Source organism: Protopterus annectens, chromosome 6.part1, assembly GCF_019279795.1.
Source record: "Protopterus annectens isolate FY-2018-M chromosome 6.part1, PAN1.0, whole genome shotgun sequence".
NCBI classification, from domain to species: Eukaryota; Metazoa; Chordata; order Ceratodontiformes; family Protopteridae; genus Protopterus; species Protopterus annectens.
The window spans coordinates 69,975,729-70,000,709 of NC_056738.1; the positions used below are offsets into that span (position 1 = coordinate 69,975,729).

The 24,981-nt window shown below is 38.9% G+C and overlaps 1 protein-coding gene across 1 annotated transcript in view; it reads left to right on the forward strand.

Annotated features, from left to right (window-relative positions):
- KLHL23 (kelch like family member 23) overlaps positions 1 to 24,981 on the forward strand; it is a 197,071-nt gene that overhangs the window by 123,326 nt on the left and 48,764 nt on the right. The window contains exon 3 of the mRNA XM_044075498.1: positions 3,375 to 3,527. Coding sequence (XP_043931433.1) covers positions 3,375 to 3,527 — 153 coding nt within the window. The remainder of the gene's footprint in view (positions 1 to 3,374; positions 3,528 to 24,981) is intronic.

Genomic DNA, 24,981 nt, shown 5'->3' on the forward strand with positions numbered 1-24,981 from the left:
TGAGGCAGAGGTGCTACCTACATTCCTGTCAGTTTCCGCAGATGTACAATAATAGAACAAGAATGTAAGACACAATCTTTCAAAGAAGAAATACATAGCAATGTGGAAAGTTGACTGTAACTGACAAGGGCTGCATGACCAGCTGACTCACCTTGTTAAGAACTGAAGGAGCATTAATCATGACAGAAGGAGAAGTTTCCCTGACCCTGTAGCATACATCGATAAAGTCCTAAATGCACCCCTGATGACCTATGTTCAACTGCCAGCACAAGTGCTGGAGAGCTCGGGTGGGGAAGGCTGGAACTGAGCAGCTGATTCCAGCTCACCCATCTTGAGGAGGGAGGAAGGTTGCCTAGACTCACTATAATAGTAACGGTAAGACTCAGGTGAGCTACATGATGCAAGCAGTGTATCTGTTGATCTGGAGGATGCTCATGTATGCAATCATGCATGCACCTCCCAGAGGCAACCATTGCAGAGCTCACAAGGCTGCCACTGGGTGTAAAGGTTATGGCACACTTCCTGACAGCAATATAATGCTGGCCAGTATTCTCAATCTCCTCACTGGCCCCAGACATGGGTTAGGTCGTGCATGGGGAATGCTAAGGCAGGATTTTTAGACCTCAAAAAATTAGAAGAGGAGCCGGTAGTAGCTGATGACCAGCTGTTAGGAGGTAGATGGGAGGAAAGTAGGTGGGGGTGGGAATGAAGTGGAAAGTGAACTGTGAATCCAGAGTGATAAGGTATAGGTTCTAGATGAATTGCTAGTGTGATTATTTAGAGAACCATCAGACGTATGTAGAAAGGTATAGTGCCATTTGATTACTCAGGTACCAAAAGTAGTTGAAGGTGCCTGTGGGTGTCATTGTTCAAAGTGGGGAGATCCACAAAGGAAACAGAGAATGGTGGATTAATATATGAAAGAAGAATGGATGAAAATACTAGGTGCACATTTGTGTAAGAAGAGACTGGTGAAGGGGGACATGACATAGGCTTACCATGTTTTCAGACCTCAAGTAGGGTGGATTTAAGGAACAAAAAGGGAGAAGGAAAAGGCATTTGTGGCAGCTGGAAGATGAACATTTAAGGCTGACTTAAGAAGCTATTTTTAAATAAGGAGGTGCTGACGCACTAAACAACCTGCTGGATAAAGCAGTAAAGATTGAACTGAGAGGTGGATTCAGAGACATTTGGGAAGGGCAGCAGCATGGAAGGAGATGTAGGGAGGTAGCTTCATAGGAGTTAGTAACAACTAGGCAGACTACACTCAGCACTCACCCCTTTCTGTTTCACTTTTTTCATATAAAATCCTCAAAAAATGATTTTGTATTTCTTTATTTATTTATTTGCAGTTGGTTTACCAGGATAGTCCATTGGGTCACAAAAAACCCGTTTTCAATGGAGTCCTGGGGAGAAAAGCTCCAAGCAGAAAATTACAGTGAAATATCTTGTTACAAATTGTTATAGTTACAAAAGCCTAGTAAAAACAATTACAAATACAACAGAATAGTGATTAATATACAATCAAAAGAGAGAATAAAATTTACAATATGATATATGGTATGTTACACTAAGAGGTGCATGTTATGCAATCGGTATCAAGGCTTAAACAAGTGACATCAGGATGTATGAGATAGGAGGAGAAAAGAAGAGAGGAGATTATATGGGGTGATAGCAAGAGCATTCCCACTGGGAAAATAGATGTGAGTGAAGAGATTTTTTGAAAGAACGGATGTTTGAGGTGGTGCGGATGGGTGGTGGTAGGGAGTTCCAGAGACGAGCTAGATTATAGGATAGGAGATTTTTTCCTGGGGGACGAGATGGTTTATACAGTTCTATTAGGTTTTGGTTGATAGACATCAGGGAGGTGCATTTTGAAGGTAGAGGAAAGGGAGGGACAGAGGGAAGGGTAGAAAATTAGCTTGTGGGCAACAGTAAGTTGAGTATAGGTAAGATGATTGGTGAGTTCCAACCATTTTAGTTTGTAGAGAGATGAGCAATGGTGTAAAGTGGACTTATGGCCAGTAGCAAACTTGGCAATTTTGTTATAGCAAGAGGAGAGTTGTGATTTGAGTGAAGATTGTAGGTTAGTTAGGAGTGGGGCACCATAGAGGAGGGAGGGGATGAGAAATGTGGTGGAGAGGGTGATTTTAGTGGAGGGTATTAAATAGCAATTTTTTCGGTAGAGCATACCTAGTTTTTATGTTTTTTTTTATATTAAGTTGAAGATGGGAGCAGAATTTGAGCTGACTATCAATTTGGACACCTAATAATTTGGCCTCTGAAACGAGTTTGATGGGTGTATTACTATGACTAGTGATAGGGAATGTACTTATATTATAAGAGGTGGCTTTGGATGGGATGAATAGCATTAGTTTGGTTTTAGATGCATTTAGTGCGAGGTGATTTTCTTTCATCCATAGTTCGGTGGTTAAGAATGCATCTTGTGTGAGCTTTAGAAGGGTAGGTATAGAGGTAGCAGAACAAATAATAGTTAAATCATCGGCATATTGGATGATGTTAGTGAAGGGGATGGAGTTATGGAAGTCATTTATGAATATATTGAAAAGAAGGGGGCCTAGTATGGATCCTTGAGGGACTCCAGTTGGGGTATTACGGAATTGGGAGGTGGCTTTTTTCCATTTTACAGCTTGGCATCTATTAGATAAGTAGCTAGTGAACCAATTCAGAGAGGAAGGTGACAGGTTAAGCTTAGAGAGTTTAGTTAGGAGTAGATTGTGGGAGATAGTGTCGAAGGCCTTGGAGAGGTCTAGCAAAAGGGTTGAGACAATGTGGCCTGAATCTCGTGCTTTATTCACAGTTTCCAGGAAGGAGAGAAGGGCAGTCATAGCACTGTGACCGGGTCTAAAGCCATGTTGTGTGGGAGTAAGTAGATTTTTATCTATGAGATATGGTAAGAGTTGTAGGTGGATACACTTTTCCAGGAGTTTAGAGATGGGGGATAGGATGGCAATGGGACAGAAGTTAGTTATGTTATTATTGTTGCCACCTTTGTGCAAAGGTACAACATAAGCCTTTTTCCATATTTGGGGTACTAAACTTTCTTGAATTAAGCATAGAGGCAGAGATTAAAATTGGAACTAGATATAAAGAAGTGAGGCAAATCAGTCACGTGGATTTCTCCAGGAGTTTGGATTAAAGATTAAGTAAAGGCAAACCTTTAAAGAAAAAAGTGTTACATTTAATAAGTGTAAAAAAAAGTGGAGAGTTACATTTGGAGCTGTGCAAACATTGCTAATCCTGTCATTTAAAGATTATGTTTTCTTGTAAACTATTACACAACTTGCTTAATTATCAGTTTTGTACAAAATGTCTGTTTTAATAATCATTCTGCTTTTAACATTAATACATAGGTGTAGGAAATGCTACTGCTTGCATTCTTCATGATATCATCTATGTAATTGGAGGACACTACGGTTATAGAGGGAGCTGTACTTATGACAAAATTCAGAGCTACCGTTCAGACCTCAACGAGTGGCATATTGTCACTGTCACACCACATCCAGGTAAACTAAATAATAACCATTTTGATATTGTATTTCTTTTATAAATAATTTAATTGCTTTTATGCTTTCACTTTATTATCACAAGAATTACCAGAGAAAAGCATAGCATCTTGTTATTACTGTGCCTTTGTGCCCCAAATCCCAGATGGCAAAATAGATCACTGTAATGATTTCTTAACATGAACTGAAATGTCTACTATATACATATATTTTCAGCTGAGATTCTATCCCCTTCCCTGTTACTTAAAGCTCCTTTTATTAACCTTCCCATTTGTTAGCATTCTGTCTTCTAATCTTCTGCACTTTTCATAATAACATCCTCACTGTCTTTGTCACTTCAGGTATCTCACTCATCAGAATAATTACCTGTTAATGGTTCATTTACTTTAATTTGAAAGTGTTAAATTATCTCTGCTTTCTGTTTAGAATTGTGTTCCTTTGTGTAAACCAGTTTGCTTGGTGTCAGTTGCGTTATTATTTTTGTATTTCTGAAGCATGTTGAAATATGTCTGTACACTATAATTTTATTTATTTATCCTTTGTAAACTGGGTTGGTCTCACTAGGCTAGTGACCTCTTTTCAGGGTAGACTTGAGGTGGTAATTATACAACTAGGGTGAAAATTTGGCCAGGGCATCTAGGAATGACCCTTACTCTTTTCTGTAGGCATCCACCTGACCTACCACCAGCTCAAACAGTTAGGATCTTGATTTGACATCTTATCTGAAGAATGGCACATTCAGGAATGCAGCATCGCCATAATATTGCACTGTTTTGTCAGCAATCCAGTCACCTGGGGGGAATAGAACTCAAAGCCTTCTGGTCTTCCAGCACCAAACATGAGTGTACTACCTGTTGAACCATTGACACTATGGGAATAAATCCAGACTGCTATGATAGAGATCTTGGAGGGGAATGATAGGATGAAATGGCTACTTGCCCACTGTAAAATCCACTGGGCAGGATAATATGAGACCTAATATTATCCATGCAACTGCTGTTAAAGTCCAGTAAACAAGCAAATTAGTATTATAAACGTGGTGGTGGAGGGAGGTTTTGTGGCATGCATTCTGAATGTTAGGTGTAGACATGCGCCTATTGTGTCACTGATACATTGCTTTATTGCCCTGCTCAGATAATGAATACTGCTAATTGCCTGCAGAGATGGTAGCTTTCTAGTCCAGTACTGAGAAGTACATTTGCTTGACCTTTAAATATGGTGTAACTGAAAGGATCTATTTCTAGAAGAATCGGGATCGCCTACCTGCAATTGGTTATAACTAGGATCATTCAAACATAAACAAATGGTGCACCCTTTGTTGTGAATATTTGTCAGCCCCTCTGGAGGCTGCAAGTTAGTTGAGGATCTGCAGGATGCAGTATTTATATGGGATGTGGGAGACAGCAGTTGTACAACAGTAGCTCAGAAGTAGGGTCTGAAGGAGCATATGGTGGTGAGTGTGAGGAATGAGCATAATGTGAACTTGCTAGAAGAAATTCAGTTGCAAGCTACTGCATTACAAGCAGCATATTTTGTTCAGCCCATTGGCTTGAGAACAAAATGGAGCATGGTTACAACAGGCATGATGCTGTTGCCTTTGTTGTCTTTAAAGATAATCAGTTTGATAAATCAAACTTTCAATGCAATATAAACATTAAGAAAATCTACACATAAACACCAGGTGCAGCATGTGCTTTAGCATAGATAACCTTAATTTTAGATTAGGTAATGCCTGTGGGCGCAGCTGTCAGTTTGGGGCAATTGTTCAAATCTGGTGGGTAAACTTCATGTTTTGAAGGTGTATATAGTTTTATGCATTTGTTCTAAGTTAATGGAGAATGGAGATATTCTGAAACATATTTAGCTTTTTATTTGAGGATTTTCATTAAAACAAAATGCCTAATAAAATGCAACATAGGTTCAAATAGAGGTGAGGAAAAAATGTATAAAAGATCAGCCTGCCAAACATTAGTGTGTACACGTAACACAAAAGTTGGAGATACACCTTTAAAAACAGACATGTATAATAGGTGGGAACAACAGCTTTTTATTATAATGGCTACACTCGCCTTATTATCTTGGAATATAAATGGCCTTACAGGTATAGACAAAAAGGAAAGAGTGTTGAATTATATTAAAAATGGAAAGTTCAAATAGTAATGCTGCAGGAGGCAGATTTGGAAAGAAATGAGCATGTGAATTTGACAAGGAAAGGATTTCAGGATGGGTACTCATCAGAATGCAATGGACAAATAAAAATGGGAATAATTATACTAATTTCTAGAGGGACTCCAATTGTGATAGAAGAGGGAGAAGAAGATAATAATAGGAAATGTGTGGTACAGATAGATTTGTGATACTTAGGGACTACTGGCAAGAGAGGAGAATTATGTTGGCATATAGTTATATTCTACCAAAAATTGCTATTCTGGACCTTAATAAAATTTGAGGAGAAATAATCAGCCTTCAGCAGTGAATATTAATTATAGGTGGGGACTAGAACATGATTTGCAATAGAGAGGCTATATCAGGGGACCTAGAAAGGAAAATATAATAAAAGAGGGAGGATTTCTGAATAAATTTATGAAAATATTTGGAAAGTAAGATATGAATTCAGTAGGAGGAACTCAGACAGACAGACCAAGAGAATGTGATAGGTTAACTGGAGCCCAAAAAGGGAAACTGGCTAGGATTAAAATGTCCCTCAAGGGCAGCCAGCCTAGTCCTTACCTACGAATCTGTGAACCTGTGACAAAATTTACATATTATTCCTCAAGATACAATAACTGAGCTAGACTAGATAGAAATTTGTATTTTTCAAGAACATGTGCATTTAATTGAAAGCTTCAGCATGAATCCAATAACTATTTCAGATCAAGCACCAATAAAAAAACAAGATAAAATTACAGGGTAATGAAGTAATAATGAGACAATGGTGCTTTCCGACCTACATGTAATACCCTGGAAACTATTAGGGTCCAACCCAACACTCTCATACTAGGTGACTTCAATTACCCCTCCATCAACTGGGAAAACTACTCCATGCACCAATACACTGGCCCAACGCTTCCTGGAATTCATCAATTCCAATGCCCTGGACCAGCTCATTCTTATCCCCACTAGAGGAAGCAACATCCTTGACCTGGTTATTACTAACATGAGCAAACATTGTTCTACACCAATAGTCAATTCATCTCTGGTTAGATCGGACCACAAACTAATCACCGTGGAAATCCACATCTCACCCACACACTCCGCAAAGGTAACCACCATGAAAAACTTCTCCAAAGCTGACTTTGGGCACCTAAAACCAGAGGCGGCTAACTTCATGGCACCCATGGCAATAGAAAATAGATGCATGACTGCCGAATCATACACCAATGCAGTGTACGAACACATACATAAATGCATGGAACCAGCCATACCCAACAGAACCAAGACTCTCTCCAAAAAAAGGAAGCCAATCTGGTGGTCCCCTCCCATTAATAAACTCTACAACAGAAGGAAGAAACTGTTGCAGAAAAAGGTGAAGTCCCAAGACTGGAAAAACTCCCTTATTAGCCTCAACAAAAAGTTGAGATCCTTCATCAAAACCTCTAAAGCCAGCTATGAAGGCAGAATTGTGGCAGATACTAAAAACAACCACATAGCCTTCTATAGTTATATCAGAAGTCTCCACGGCAATACCTAGGTTTGCTCTGAGTTACTGCACAATGGTATCTCCTATACTGAGCCAACAGATATTGCAAACATACTGGCTGACAGATTCAGTGCCAACTTTTCCCCTCTCTCCCCCCCTAAAGGACCAATCACAGTACCAGAGGAATGCCAGTCACCCAGCATTACTGCAGCACAGCTTAAAGCTGCATTGTTCAAGGCCAAGAATACAGCTTTCATGGGACCCAACAATATCCCTGGATGTGTTCTACATGAACTATAAAGTGAACTGGCATTACATCTGTGTGTCCTTTTCAGTCACAGCCTCACCTCAGGCTTTGTCCCTACTAAATGGCGCACTGCTACAGTCATCCCTCTCCATAAAGGGGGAGCGACTACAGACCCTAGGAATTATTGCCCCATTAGCCTGACAACTCTGATATGTAAAGCTATGGAGAACATCATCATAGACCTAATTAACAAGGATATGGGGAATTTCCAAACTCTAGATCCCACACAATTTGGTTTTGTGAAAGGTAGATCATGCCTGCTCAACCTGGTTGATTTCTTTGAGTCAGTCACCAGAGCTGTGGATGAGGGCAAGGCAGTTCATACAGCATACCTCCATCTGGCCAAGGTTTTGATACCATTCCCCACTCAGGAATTATTGATAAACTTACCAAACTAGGCATCAATCCCTATATTACTAGGTGGGTTGCAAATTGGCTCACAGATAGAAACCACAGTGAAAATGTAGCAGACTCCAAATCAGACTGCTGACCGGTCATGAGTGGAGTCCCACAGGGATCAGTCCTGGGTCCTTTCCTGTTTAGCATCTATTCTCAGAAGTCCAGGCCAACATGGAGAGACTCTGGCTGATCAAGTTCGTAGATGACTGCAAGCTGGGAGCCATTATTAACTCCCCAAGTGATGTAGACATCCTACAGAAAGGCCTCACTGAGACCGATGACTGGTGTCGAAACCATGGCCTTAAGCTTAATTCCAAAAAATGCGTCCTCATCCCCTTTGGGAAAAACTCAGTTCCCACTAATTACCACATTGATGGGAGCCTACTGAACACTGAAGGCGTTATAAGAGATCTGGGGACACAGGTTGACAGCAACCTCTCCTTTGATCACCACATTGCCACTGTGGTCAGAAAGTCCTTCTTGTGGCACATCTCATTACCAAGGGTTTTGCATCCAGGAAGAAAGAGGTCATTATCTCTCTCTACTCTTCCCTGATTAGGACAATCATCAAGTATAATGCCCCATTTGGCATGTACCTCACTAGACACATGCAACAGCTGGAAATGCCACAAAAGTACCTCATGAAGAGGATCCTAGGCCTTAAACACATGTCGTACATGGACAGACTCAAAAAACTCCAGCTATTCTCTGTCTCATATCGTCTACTAAGAGGCGATCTCTGCTTGACTTACAAAGCCATGTCTGACCCAGCTCTGTTAGAAATGCTACATCTAAAGAAATCCCAATCCCTCTGCACCACACACATCAGAGACCTCAACATCATTACCACAATCAATAGAACATGCTGGAGGGACAGGTTCATAACCCAGAGACTGCCCATGCTCTGGAATAGACTTCCCATACATGTCAAGCAGAGTACCTCACTGGCCCTCTTCAAGATAAATCTTGATGAGTAGATGGGAAATAGAAAGTTCACACCAAGGATCACTCCAGTGGCTCTACTTGATAGAGGCACTGGGAACTAACATCAGGCGGCACAATGCCAGGGCACTTCTATGGGTTAGGCTTGTAAAGGCTCCAGGGTCATTAGCCTAGTACACACCTATGAACCTATGAACCTATAAGGAATGGGTAATATAAATTAATCAAGAGTTATTAGGGAAGGCAGAAATATCTTCTGAAGTTATAGCTAATGAATGGGATCAAATGAAAATGGAGTTTAATAACAGGGTAGAAATAAAAGAGAAAGAGATATGGTTAAGAAGTAGTAAGAATTACTCATAGGTGCTGACAAAGGTTAAGTATTGCAGAATAAGGGGAATCTCACAGGACAAGAAGAGTAATGCAGAGTGCTAAAGAGAAAATAAGGGGTATCTGGATAATATGCATGGGTTTAGAAAGATTCCCGTTAAGTAATTATTTTTTGATAATAACTCCAGAGCACAAAAACGTTTAGCACAACTTAGACAATAGTAAATAGAGGTATTAGAGATGTTTAGAAAATGTTATGAAAATTTGTGTAAAGCAGAGAAATGTGGAAACAAAATGAAAGTATGTAAATGGATATATTTATGGAAGACTTAATAATGCCAAGGTTAGAGGTAGATGAGGCTCAACATTAATAGATAAGCTAGGAGGAGATGAGATAAAAATGGTAATGTATAATCAAGCTTCAGGAAAGTCTCAAAGGAACAGATTATATGCCTGTGGATGTTTGGAAGTTAGGAGAGAAAAAAGTAATACAGATCTGGAAGATTTTATTTAAAGGAGAACCACACCCACAGACTCATAAAACATGTTTATTTCATCATTGTTTGGTGTTTCCTATATTTTAACACCACTCTGGGACTATTTATAGGTTTTTTTAATTTATTTTTATTTATTTATTTAATTATTACATTTGTTTACCTGGTAATGTCCGACTGGGCCAGAAGCCTATTTTCAGCAGAGACCCGGGGAGAAAAGCTCCAATTATACAGTTTACAGTTATGAAAACTAATAATAATAAACATACTAACAATAATGGCAGAAAATACAGCTAGTGAAACTAATATTGCTACAATAGTAAGAGCAGTGGCAAAAATTAATTTTTCAATGTAATTTCTGAGTCTGAGCACATGGGGTCTTGCATCTTGAAGTAATTCTGATTGTTTAGGCTGCCTCTGTGTATCCCACAATGCAGTGCTTGTATGTAAAAAAATTACATCTCACAGGCCTCTTTCTTCCTAAAGCTCCTGTCACTGCACTGGTTTTACATACATACACTGCTGTCTTTCAGTCAGTTTTAAGTAACATTTCATGCCATTCAATGACTATTTAAAACACTAACAGTGCAAATGCCACAGAACAGACTTTCAAAGTGCTTTTTACTGCTGCTTCTTTTTAGAATGGCTAAACTGTAATCTTTTGTGAAGCCTGAATTGTACTACTTTCACTCATCTCCTATCCCCCTTCACCCCTAACTTCCCTTGCTATCAAAGTGCTAAGGGTAATTTGAGCTGTTACCTGCTGTGATTGACAGCTCACAGCAGAAGACTTGACTCGTGTACTGTTTCCTTGTTCTAGCCTTTACTTTCTGTATGGGTAGGGGAAGGACCGGGAAGCTGTGACATCACAGCATGGGTAGATTTTTAGGGCGGTTGTGGTGATGTCCATTTGGGGATGGAATTGGCGAAAAAACTATCTGTATTCAGTGGCCTTGATGACATCAGTGAATTGGAGACTGCAGCAAGCTTTTCCAGGGAGGGATAAAAGTTTTTTGAAAGTGAAAGCACCACAGTACAGTAAGGTACTGTTCTAGTGGAGAGAAACACTCAATTGAAAATGTTTTAAATCCTTTATTGTTGATTATTCATAGCAGGGACAGTAAATAGGGAGAAAGTGGACAGAGAAGTTGAGCATTTAATAATAGAATCCCATTGTTGTCCTTTAAAAGTATTTGTAAAACATGTGAGGTTGCAACATCTTGGAGGAAAGCTGTGGTGGATGCAATACCTAAAGACTGTAAAGAACCATAATACCCAGCTTCATATAAACCCATTTCAATTTTAAACCATGCTTGTAAATTGTTTCTCTCTACACTGGTTAAAAGAATGGAAAAGACATGTCCAAAATTGATAGGTACGGATCAGTTTTAGTTTTGTGGAGGGAAGGCAAATATTTCTGAACAATAATAACACAATTATAATCTGGAGGGAAGCAGAATGTAAGGGAATGCCACTGCTGTTAGTGGGTCTTCATACAGAGAAAGCATTCAATAGAGTAAGCTGAGATTTTATGAGTAGGCCAATATAAGCATTTGCATTCCCTGATACAGTAATATGGTTAATTAGGGGATATATGAAGGATCAGAGGAAAGAATTAAAATGGAAGGGTTCCTCTCTGATAAGTTGTGTTTAAACAGAGGAATCAGGCAGGCTTTTCCTTTTGTTATTTGCTTTCTATTTAGAACCATTGGCAAAGAAAATAAGGGAGTCAGGATATAATTGGTATGATAATCAAGAAAAGCTGGCTTTATTTACAGATATTATTTTGTGCCTGGTAAATCCAGAAAATGACATCTTAGTTTTGTGGAACATTTTAAGTCTTTTCTGGACATAAAATTGATGAAGATAAAACAAAGGCTATAGCTGTGAATTATGTACCCACACATGAATTGGTTCAACTGTATCCATATTTATGGGGACATGATAAGTTGAAGTATTTATGAGTATGGATTAAAAAGGCTTCTGTTATGGCAGCTAAGGAAATGTGAAAAGAGGCCAAACAAAAGATAAAACTGAGAAACAGGAAGCTCTTGCAATTTATCTAATGTTGAGCTGATGATAGTTATATAAAGAACAAATGTGATGTATAATGAATGTAACTGGAAATATTTGGTTTATTTTCTTTTATATTAATGTATGTTTGCCTATGTCTTAACTGACAATAATAAAGATGTTAAAAAACATGTTAGGTGGGTTAGGGGAAAACTGACTCCTGAGGTCACTCATCACAATATGGAGAGACAGAGAGAAAAGCATATCCCATATGACTAGAGAACAGGCATTCTAGTACCAATGTATAAGAACAAATAGGATATTCACAACTTTGGGCAGTACAGTGGTATAAGATTTCTGTCACAATGCACGAAAGTGCTGGAGAGGGTGATTAATAAATGATTATGCAAGCAATTAGGAAGTAAAATGCAAGATGAACAGTTCATTTACAGTTCAAGATGCAGTACAACTTATCTGATATTTACAGTGAGACAGGCAGTGAAGAAAAAGCTGGAGATGAAGGAGGAATCCAACTGGGTATTCCTAAACATAGAGAACAGATGTGACAGGTTCCCAAAATAAGTAATATGGGTAGCCCTATGGTGGTTCAAAGTCCCAGAAACATTGGTGGAATTATTGCAGGCTATGTGCAAAGACCCAACAACACAAGTGCAAATAGTGACCAGACTCACAGTGGAGTTCCCAGTGGGAGTGGGTGTGCATCAGGATTCAGCTCTAAGCCCAGTCCTGGTCATACTGCTAATAGACTACATTAACAAACAGGTCAGGGGAGACAGATCAATAAACCTGCTGTATGTGCATGATGCTGTATTATAAGTAGACTCTGAACAGGAATTGTAACAAATGATGCAGGAGTAGAAAGCAAAACTGAAGGTGCATGAGAGTAAAAATCACTGTCTGCACTGCCAAAAAATGCTACAATACTTTAGTTACTGTTCTTCATGCTTTTATTATACCTGAGATTAATTTGGCAAAATATTAAGAATCCTTTCCCATGTTATCCATAAGTATGTCATAGGATTTTTTGATAAGACCTGTATCACCCTCAAAAAGTAGTATTAGTAGTGGGATACATGTGATGGGATGTAGCACCTGAAAAGTCATTTGTAAATAATCCTTTGGTTGCTGATGTCATTAAAAGTGGTAAACAAGGAAATGGTATTTTGAACAGTGGTCTGGGAAGTAAAGCATCTCTGAGATCTTCTGTTAGGAGTTGCTCACATTTGACTTGACCCATGTTGGCCCATAAAGCAAAAGGAGGTAATAATTCAATGAAACAATCCTTTTAGTTTGCCTGATAGCAATAAGTACTTACTTACCAACTGGTCTGTTCTTTTATTTTGGTGAATCAGAAACAGTCTTTGAGGTTTCTAATAATTTCTTTAGAGGAAGGTACTAGCAGAATTGATTGATTTTGTATGGTAGGGCTTACAAACATCTATAGTTAGCTCATGAATGGAAAGATGTTTAGCTCAGTTAATTCACAGGCTGAGCAGTATTTGGGATTGATTAGCGCATACATCCCTGAAATGTGCAGCCATAAAGTAGCTTCCTGTATTTGGAAGGCTCAGTAAAATTATAATGTGCATTCCACTTTTTCCACATCCACCCCTAGAGATAGATGTTGTCCCAAATAAAGTAACAAAGCTTTTAAGCTGGTTTGAATGCTTCAGAGTGGAGTGTAAGATATTGTTTGTGCTACATACAAAAGTAAAGGGTGAGCATCACTTTCATTTCATTATTTTTACTTGATGACAGAGGAATGCAATAAGCCTATCTAGTCTGCCTTTTAAGTGATATTGCCATTATTCTTCCTCTTTTTTTCCTATCTTCTATATTCTCTACTCTGTATTTGTTCCATCCCCTTTAATTTTTCCATGGATTTTCTATTTACTAACCACTGTGATAGTCCATTCTTTGGGACCACAGCCCTCCCTGTGAAGAAATGCTTTCACAGATCCAAATAGTTGTTGGTCCCTGCAGTCTGCTGCCTGTGACCTCTGCGTCCACTCTTCCTTCATGTATAGGACAATCCCTTCACATCTCCTTGACATAAATTTGTGCACCCATATAATCCCCCCCACACCCTCTCTGTCATAAAAGCTTGCACTTCTCTAGTCTCTGGACATATTCTTTCTCTTCCATCCCATGTCCTCTGCTAGTGGTTGTTCGCTGGACTTCTTCTAGTGGCCTACTATCCCTGTCCTTGTATGGCTTCAGAACTGTACACAGTACTCAAGGTGTGACCTGAGCAGGGCCTGGCAGCATTACCTCTTTGCTTTTGATGCTTGTTCTCATAAAAATACACTCCAGTATTATTCCAACCATGCCTTCCTTTTGCTCCCTGTGGTCCAGTCCAGGTGTGATCAGCAGTCGCTGATCCTTTTTCTGTTCTGTTACCACCAATTCAACTCCCCCCCCCCCCAGCTGATATTTCACACCAGGGATGCTATGGTCCAGGTCCAGTACTTTTCATTGTTCTGCAGGGAACCTTAAATGTTACCTTTCAACATGCTTAACCAGTCTTTCCATATCCTTCTTTAGACTATCCCACCCATCCTCAACTACTGCCCTTTATATCATACACAAAGACGTTAAGCCTGTTCTGTGCTGCCTCAGATATTTCTAAAGCAGACACAGTGATGAGTGTTGGATTATGACTGACTCCAGCTCCAGAAGTCTCCTTCCTTATTCCTAACATCATACCTCTCACCACATGCATGTATCCTACCATTTAAGCATATAACAGTCCAGTTCCTTAATGTTGATCCTACCCTCGACTATTGCAGTTTTCCTAGCAATGTCCTCTCCCGGACTGAGTCAAAGACCTTGGTGAAGTCCCTGTAGCCCACATCTATAGGTACTTCCTTGTCAGGTTCTGCTGTAACCCAGTGATAAAACGGGATCAGAGATCAGGTTTGTCTGACAGCTCCCTCTGACTATCAATCCAGGTTGGTTGTTGCCTTGGAGACTGTTGTTCCTTAGGAAAACAACCACCCTTTTCCTGAAAAATCTATGACTTTCCCTGCCAGTACTATTGATGTTAGGCTAATAGGCCTGCATTTCCCTGAACTTTTTCTTACTTCACCCATACAAGGGTATCACAGTTGCTGTCTTCCAATCCTCAGGCACTTCCAAAGTGGAAAGTGATCTAACAGAAATCTTGATCAAGGGATCTGCTAGCACACCATCTAGATTCTTGAAACACCTGTAAAGCAGCCAATCTGGTCCCTGTGCTTTATACTCCCTTCAGGAATCCAGTTGCATCTCAACCTCCTCTGTTTTTATCCCAGTATGTCTGTTCTGCTCTCCCCACTCTCTGTTGTCTCTTTTCCAGCATGGTGCACTCATATCCCTTTCCTTTATGAAGACTGAAATGAAACATTCATTACAGATTTCCAAGAAGGCTGCACATTGAGTAACAGCTACATTTTAGTTCTCCCAGTGTGAAAATAGAAAACTCAGAAGAGAGAACCAGTAAACTTGTATTTTTGGGTAAATTTCAGGAATTGGCTAGTAAGTGCAGTGCCTGGATGCCAGCAAAAAAGACATTCAGAGAACCTGAAAGAAAATCAATCACAAAAGGTGAGGAAAAAACAATGACTAGGAAGAATTCTGCAGCTGTTCAGCAAAAAGCAGTGCAAGCTCCAGATTTTTTTTTAAACAAGAAACATCTTTATTAAACCATCACTTAAGACATAGGCAAGCTCCAGCTTTGGTGCAAGATATGACTTCCAGTAACCTAGAGGAAGAGAATAGGGAGAATCTCACAGAACAAGAAGAGGAGCAATTGCAGAAGGCTAAGTAGAAAATAAGGGATTACCTCGATAATATGCATGAATTTAGAAAGATTGCTGTTAAACAACTGTTTTTTTATTAATAATGCCAGAGCACATAAACCTTTAGCCCAATGACTCAGGCAACAGAAAATAGAAAGGGTTGTCGCCAAGCTTAGGGATCCTATAACAAGAAAGATAACAAGAGATCCTGTAGCGCTATTAGAAATATTTTAGAAATGTTATGAAAGTCTGTATAAAGCAGAGAGATGTGGAGATCAAGAAACTGTACAAATGGAAGTGTTTATGGAAGAATTAAATATGCCAAGTTTAGAGACAGAGCAGGCTCAATTACAGTTAGGATAGGAGGAGATGAGATAAAAATGGTGATATATAACTAATCTACAAGAAAGTCCTCAGGAATAGATGGTATTCCTGTGGAAGTTTGGAAGCTGGAGGGGAAAAAATTATAAAGATCTGGAAGGTTTTGTTTAACAGTATTTTAAGAGGAAGAGAACCACCAACAGCCTGAAAAAAAACAGTGGTGGCTGTAATACCTTATAAGGGTAAAGACCCATCAGATGCAGCTTCCTACAAGCCCAGTTCAGTCCTAAACCACAATTATAAAGTGTTTATGTGTATAATGGTTAAATGAATGGCAAAGGTGATGCCAAAATTGATAGATATGGATCATTCTGGTTTTGTGGAGGGGATACAAACATTTGACATTAACAGAACATTGATCGTCTAGAAGGAAGCTGAATGTAAGAAGCTACCACTGTTGTTGGTGGGTCTTGATGCAGAGAAAGCATTTGACAAAGTAAGCTGGGAGTTTATGAGCAGGGCAATGGAAACATTCACATTCCCTGATAAAATTATAAGGTTGATTAGGAATATATCTGATGGATCAGAGGTAAAAATTTAAGTGGGTAGGTTCCTCTCTGATAATTTCTGTTTGAGCAGAGGAACCAGGCAGGGGTGTCTTCTTTCCCCTTTGTTATTTGCACCATATTTACAACCATTGGCAAAGAAAATAAGAGACTCAGAAATTCAAGGATATAATTGGTGTAGTAGTCAAGAAAATCTGGCTCTATTTGCAGATAATGTTATTTTATACCTGATAAAACCAGAAAAGGACATTCCAGTGTTGTGGAACATTTTGAGGCAGTTTCATATCTTTTTTTGGATACAACATTAATAAAGTTAAAACAAAGACAATAGCTGTAAGTTATGTACCCACACACAAATTGGTTCAGCAATATCCATATTTATGGGAACATGATAAAATGAAATACTTAGGATTATGGATTAAAAAGGATTCTGGTGTGGCAGCTAAGAAAATGTGAGAAGAGACTAAACAAAATATAATGAAAAAAACTGAGAAACTGGAGGCTTTGTTATATGGATATTGATAGCAAGATACAAGCAGGTAAAATGTTTTTAATCCCTTTAGTTTTATACACAGGTCAGGCCTATTTTTATCAACACCAGAAGAGAAGCTGTGGATAGCAATTAATAAAGAGCCAAATGATTTTATCTGTGAAGGATCACAGCAAGAGTCAGGTGGGATAAGCTAACTCTTCCAATTGATCAAGGCAGTTTGGGATTACCCGATTTGAAGGGGTATTTATTTTGTTACATTCTTGCAAAGGTGTCTGTCTTTTCTGCAGTAGCAGCGTGCTTCCAGTGATAATAAAATTAGGGAATTAGAGCCTCAGTAGTTGTCACCCATAAATTAAAAGTGAAGCAAAACACTGTTCTTGGAATGCTCCCAGTTTTACTTCTAGATAACTTCCTTCATGTTCTCCTTGTCCTGTGTTCATAAGTGTGTGCACTTCAAAGTATGAAGGCAATACTTGTTCTCCTTTGGGATATCACTCTTCATGCACTTAGAGAAGGGAAGAAGTAATGTATTGCTCATTGTCATGGTGATTCCCTTTGCAGGTTTCAGACTGGACCTATTTTGGAATTACTACAGATATCACTATAGAAATGCAGCCCCAGTGTTTATTTGTGCATGCATATATGTGCTTACTGCAGCTCCAGTGTTTATTTGTACATGCATGCATATGCTTGCTTGCTTGCATGTGTGTGTGTGTGTGTGTGTGTGTGTGTGTGTGTGTGTGTGTGTGTGTGTGTGTGTGTGTGTGTGTGCTCATGCCATATACTTTCGCACACATGCCACTTCTACCACAAAACCAAAGGTTCTGTTCTTCAATATGAGAGTAAAATCATGGGCTGTGCAACTCTTAATTTTCAGAGTTTCTTCAGACATAATAAGCTTTCAGCTTAAATAACCAGAATTAAGGAAAACAAAAAGGATGCAAGCAAGCTAGAATGTACTGGAATACTCCATATCTACTAAATAACAAAACTGACCTCAGGCACATACAAAATAATAGTTTTAAACACTTTTGTTCTTTTATTCATCAGAACTTCCTCAGAAAACCACAATTAGGAATCCAACCCATTTAAATAGCTGCCATGTGCATAGTTAATTAATTAATTAATTAATTAATTAATTAATTAATTAGCCAATGAAATAAAGTGAACAGTCACCATTAAAATGCATAAATAAAATACATGTTTTCAAATCTGTACAAAAATTCTTACATATTTTAACTTGACACATCATTTAAAAATAATAAGTCTATATTATCTATTTAAATATTTTTAAACTTAAGATAACACTTTATGGAAACTTTATCATTAATTCCAGGAATGACATCTGCTCTTAAAAAATTGGCCATTTAAGTTCTAAAAATTCTAACTATGAATTGAAAGCTCCTACAAACTTTTCTTTGTTAACTTTTTCCATTACCATAAATTGAAACCTTAAAATCTAAGCATGTCTGTGAATGTCTGGTTAATGCATCAGTGTTGTCCTTCTTTATTGCAAAATTATGTTCTTTAATTCTGTCTGCCAATCTACGTGTAGTTTTACCTACATAAAAATGTTTACAAGTAGAACACACTGCAACATAAACCAGGCCTTCAGTCTGACAAGTAACTCTATCTTTGGCAATGTAAAGATACTGATTATGTTCAAAATAAAAACTACTCACTGTTAAAATGAACCTACATTGTGACCACCATAACAAGGAAATGTTCCTAATTTCTTATTCATACCAGAATGTAACCTAATTCTAGAGGAACTTTCTAAAAATTGTTTCAAGTTTTGAGTTTTTTTATAAATAAGCTTTGGTTTATCCCCTATAATACTGACAAGCTCTTAATTAACTATCAACATTTTCCAATTATTACTGATAATATGACGTATTCCTTTTGCTTCCACACTTAAAGGTATGGGAAAGGAACAAGTAAACTCCTTACTGTCTCCTCTTTTACTTGGTGTCTCTGACTTTTTAGGACAAAAACCTGCCTCTAAAATCGGGGCAAATCTTTCATATTTTTGTTTTCTTATATTATTAGAAATCAAAGAAAGCTTCTCTAAAAGATATCCCCTTTCTTGAAACAGCCTTAGAACTTATTCACGTCTTCAAGAAAAATTTCATCATCACTAATCAGGCAGCTTAATCTAATAATTTGTCCTTGAAATACATTGTTTCATAAAAGGGGATGAAAACTGTCATAATGTAGATAATTGTTTGTAAATGTATTCTTTCTAAAAATGTTACTAGAAAGCTTTTTGTCACAAACTTTTAAATTAATTTCCACATCTCCATCTCACATTCCAATACTCTGTAGCTACCCTCTTATTTCTACCAGTATCCTGCAGGAAAATGTTTTGGGCATGGTCCACTTATCCTTTTTTTTTTTGTTTTTCACTTTGTGATAACAGCATTTTTATCATCTTTAGTCTTTTTTTTTTTGATGTTTCCATTAAATACATTATTTATTTCTTAACCTTTTACTGTGTAACCCTGGAGACATACAGTGCTACTTCTGCATTATCTTTTTCCCTGGTGTGAAATATCTACAATAAAAATAAAATAAAATGAATCAGCTTCTTTTGCCTTGGAACAATGAACATGCAAATTAGGTTAATGGGAGGCAATACTGGATTCAGTAAGTTAGTGCCACTTTTAGGAAACTGCTCTGCTCCCTGACTGTGAGCTATGTCAAGCTCTAAACATGGTAACTTATTGGGCAAAGTTGTACCAGATCGGTCTATACTGCTACATCCACTGATAAAGTTATTAAAGGAAGATGCATGAAGTAACATACTGTATCTTATTTCCAGCAGGAGTCGTCCATAGCAGGGGAAAGCACTGTGTAATTAATCTATCTTGCCATTTTATTTGCCGATGAAGATTTAGATCCCTGGTTCTGGTATTTGTGAGACTGTTTGATTTGTGGCGATACAAGAAATCAAGGACCAATGGGTTCTAAATGTCACAGAAGGCAAGGCATAGCATTGCCATTTTGGAGTGGAATGATAACTATGTTGTATGCCGGGAGGAGGGGTTGTCTATCAAATGTGACAGTATTGCATTTTTAGCATTTAATTTGCACTCATTTTTAGCATATCAGGTATTAATGATTGCAGGTTCTGGTGTAATCATAATGAAGGAAAGGACCCATGTCAAATATCCACCTACAGAATAATGTCTATCAGTATTGTCATAATTATAAATTTATGTCATCGTTAGCAGTGAGATTAGCATGGGTTGGGGAGGCAGCAGACATTTGATAATATACTCCTGGTTTCCCAAGGGGTGCTTATCAGGCTTAGATATTTTAATGCAAGAGCAATCCATATACCTGGAAAGTAATTAATCATGGTCAACATGTTATCTTGAAGCCCAGTACCTGACCAGGCACAGTCTGCTACTGAAGAAGTTACTGCCTATGTGCAGAGCATTATGGGAAACTAACCGGTGACTACAAAAAGGACAGAAAAGTTAAAACAAGCTGCCAAACATGACACTGAGTTACAAGAAGTCATCAAATATGTAAGGTCACATTTAGCATAATGGTTATGGTCTTTGCCTTCCCATGCACAAGTTACAAGGTTTGATTCTGACCTCCAGCCAATGCCTCTGTGTAGTTTGTATGTTCTCCCTGCATCTGTGTAAGGTTCTTCCCACTTGCCAAAAACATGCTGGGTGTTTTCACCTCAAACTGTCCCAAAAACTGGAGTCCTGGGCAGCAGCACAAACTCTAGGTAGTGTCAGTTGGGAGAAGAATTGTGTGGAGGAAGATGTGTGTGGTCCATCTGCTTTAGGCATCAACTAGGCATCAACTATGCTGCGCACTACCCTTTAGACAAGAGAACATGGATCACAGACTGGTCACTGTGTTAGGGCTAGTCACTAGAAAAACTGGCTCTAGGAGATTTGTTCACATTGACTAATGAGTGGGATACACCTTTGCCTCCATACTGCTATGAATAACTTCCTGATCTGCACCAGAGACCCATGCTAATAGCGGGAGAGGTGTATGTACCTCTATTGGCCAGTGTGTGTCTGCCATAAAGCTCAGTAGCCCTAGGTCAGTAAGCTACTGGAGGGCTGGCTGGTAACCTTTTGCCTAGCTTGGGTTACCTGGAATACTATTGAGTGATAGCAGTATGGAGAGAAAGATGCATCCCAGATGACTGGAGAACAAACGGGACATTTACAACTCTGCAGTACAGAGATATCAAACTGCTGTCACACTGCTTGAAAGTGCTGGAGAGAGTGATTGATAAACGAATATGCAGAGTGGTAAAACGTAAGATGAAAGATGAGCAGCTTATATTCCTATCAGGATACAACACAAACAACCCAATATTTCCAATGAGAAAGAAGAGAAAATGCTGGAGATGAGGAAAGAGTCCAACTGGCCATTCCAAAGCTTGCTGAAAACATATGACAAGATCCCAAGAAAGTTGCTTTGGACAGTCCTGCAATGGTTTGCAATCTCAGAAGCACTGGTAAATGTAGTGCAAGCTGAGTACAAGGACCCAATGATGCAAGTGTGAACAGTGTTCAGACTGACAGAGGGGCTCCTGGGGGAGTGGGTGTGCATCAGGGATCATCTCTGAGCCCACTACTTTACAAATTAAGCTGGACTACATGAACAAATAGGTTGGAGTAAACAAATCAAGAAAGCTGCTGCATGCAGACCATATGACATTACATGCAGACTCTGAACAAGAAGTCCAGCAAATGATAGGGGAATGGAATGCAAAACTGAAGGCACATGTGATGAAACTGTGTACAGACAAAACAGTTGTCATGGCAGCAATTGGGAAAATCAAAATAAGCTAGATATTGAGAAAGACGGTTAACAGCTTCAGGTATCTGGGAGGGATGGCTGAGGAGAAGGGAAGTCTGAATAAGGAGGTCAGAGCTTATATCAGAGGGGCTAAAGCCAACTGGTACAGAGTGTTGGAGTAGTGTGTGACAGAAGAATGGCAAAGAAGCTAAAAACACAAATCAGTGATGCAGCCAGTACTACTGTATGATACTGAAGTGTAGGCAGTGACAGCAGAGTAGTTGATAAATTTAGAGATGATGGAGATGAACTGCCTGAGATGGGTGTTTGTTGCACACTGTAGGATAGACAGAGAAATGAGCATAGGTCAGAGTAGCTCCAAATTGCAGAAAAGGTCAAAAAGAACAAATTATGGTGCATCAGGCACATGTGCAGAAAAACAGAAGATGATCTGGTGAAGAAGATTTGGGAGAGACAGGAGAAGCCAAGAGGATATCCAACAAGGAGATGGCTGGACTGTATGAGAGAAGACCTTATACAGTCAGGCATGACTATTGACAGGTGTGCCCCATGATGTACAGTTGGAGATGTGAGATAAAGCTGTTGACTGTCTTTCTGCTTTGCTGCCATTTTGTGAGTTACTAAAGTTGCTGTTTTACTTCAAATGCTGGTGTTTGCTGACATTCTTAATATCATTGAACAAGATGACTGGGTATCTACTGGTGCATGTCATGACAGCTGGTATTTTGCATCTCAGTTTTGCCAAGAATATTTCAGACTGTTCTTGCTCACTTTATAATTACACATTTTTATGAGTACCAGCTTGTTGCATTGGGTTCCTCTGGCTTAGATAAAAAGCATTGTGTACCCTTTTGAGTTTCAAGTTGTAATAAAAAGACAATGGCAGAATATTCTTTAGTAATAATAAATTTACAACAGAGTAATTTCCTTCATATTTTCTGATTCTGTGTTTTCTGAAAACATAGCTGCCACTTCTAAAATTACTTTCAAAACCTAGACATTTTGTTCTGGGATATCTGTATCATCATGTTCTTTCAGTAGCTCTGCCCATATACATTGAGACACTTTTTTTTTAAAGACCCAGTCCTTCACCTCTCTTATTTGCTTTTACTTTTGGTCAGCTGATCATTTGGTGGTTTAAAATTCCAGTTTGCTTTCTGCCCTTATTCCCCATGTTTTTGTCATCAATTAATTTTCTCAGAACCACATATGTAGGCGATCATTTGGCAGTGTTGTCCAAAGAATGTCACCAGTTTTACATATCAGTTATAACTGCCTTAGAACATTCATTCATTAATTTTCCAATGCTCTCTTTGTCCATCCAAGGTCAGAGAGAGAGAAAGCCTATGTCATTGTTAGGCAGCAGTACCTCACATGGCACACACACACACACACACACACACACACACACACACACACACACACACACACACACACACACACACACACACACACACTCACTCATTGACACACTGCACACCTACATTAAGATGGTTTGGCAGTTCACCATTTCGCCTACTGCTGTGTCTTAGTAATGTGGGATTAAGCAGGAAACTCCATTGAAAAATCCACACAGATAGAGGAGACATGCAGATTTAGAGCAAAAGGAATAAATGAACAACTAATCTGTGAGCTGTGAAGCAACAATCTTAACTGCTGCACCATTCTGGCACTCTCTTTAAAGCATGCTTTTCTAATTGTTTTGACAGTTTTATCATTGCCATCTCAGATTATATGTAAATTGCATCTTCTGACTTTTTGTCAAATTTAATTTAAAGTCCTCTACTTCATGGTATAAAGGGGTGAAACCCTGGTAACACTACAGATGAACAAGGTTGACGTAACAGACCAGGCATTGGATGAACCAGAAGGTAGATGAGAGTAAATTGGCCAGAATCTACTTGTCCCTCCTGGTGAGGACAGCAATGCCTGTCAGGGCATGCTATAATGTACCCTGCCTGACAAGTTGCTTACCAAGCAGTGCATAGTACAGTAGCCAAAACTGCTGCAGGTTTTGAAGCATGCATGCCTCAAAAAGCCAGCCACAACAGAGACTAGGGATAGGACTTGCATTCAGGAGAAAAATAATGTTTGACTGAATAATACTTTTCCATGACTGGATGTCACCCAGGGAGTATGATGGACCATACAAGTCACAAGAGGACTGACGGCCAGCAGGGAGTGGGAAAACAGAATAAAAACAAAAAGTAGTCTTGGAGTCTGTGTTCTTTTTACTTTGCTGTTATTCATTTGCAGAGCTGCTTCTGTTTATATCCTCATGTGCTATGTATGGTTTCACAAGTCCTAGTGCTGGATGGAAATCTGACTTGATGACTTAGGCTGCCAATTTATTTCTGCCCAGGCAACCATAGCCGGCCTTAGGCATAGGCCAACTAGGCGGCCGCCTAGGGCGCCGCTGTAGCAGGGGCACTTTTCTAGTATTTATTTGGTGTAGGTAGACCAGGATGGGGGCACCAGATGGTGTGGTAGGTGGCGCCATGGAGCCCTTATGCCTAGGGCACCAATTGACCTAAGGCTGCTCCTGCAGGCAACAATCGGACAGCTCAGATGCATATGAATGGGCAAAAGTCAGACAACCAGGATGAGTGAGAGCAGAAAGTGAATAGCAAGATGACAGAGCCATGTGTATCCCTATATGGCTAGTTATATAGATATAGAAAATAAAGTATCTTGTAGAGGTAATGGGGAGGTTGGTTGCTGTTTGCTTTTAGTAGTCATCACCCAGCAAAACAAACTTATAACACCAGTTATCAAACGTACTACTCTTGGAATAAGAGCAGTATAGTGATAGGTACCGAGATACAGATACTACCAATGCAGAAAAGTCTGTTATGGGATTAGATTTTCAAGTTATACTGTATGGTCAATATTATTTTTCTGTATGAGATTTAGTGTTGATTTACAACAAATGTTTTAAAGTATGGAAATGTTGTCTTTCAGTTCCTTATAATAAATCTATTGAGAAAACAGGACACATATGCAGTGCAAACATCAAGGCACACTGTGGTATATAGAAAGAGAGGAATGAAAATTGAGGGATATGGACAATACAGACATTGTTCAAATTACCATAAAAATAGAGCCAGTAATGAACCCAAATACTACAGATCTGCCCTGAATTAGAATTATTTATGTGGAAGCATATTAATCAATATGATGTTAAAATTAGTGTAATACAAACAATGTAACCCTACACAAACGTTTGCTAAACAGATTCTGAAAGTAATGTACAAGCAGACATTGTCTTTATGCAAATAGCCAACTCAGCAAATCATTAGGATTGATTTGCACGAATCTCTGTGAGCTTTATTCAGACAATTTCAGGATA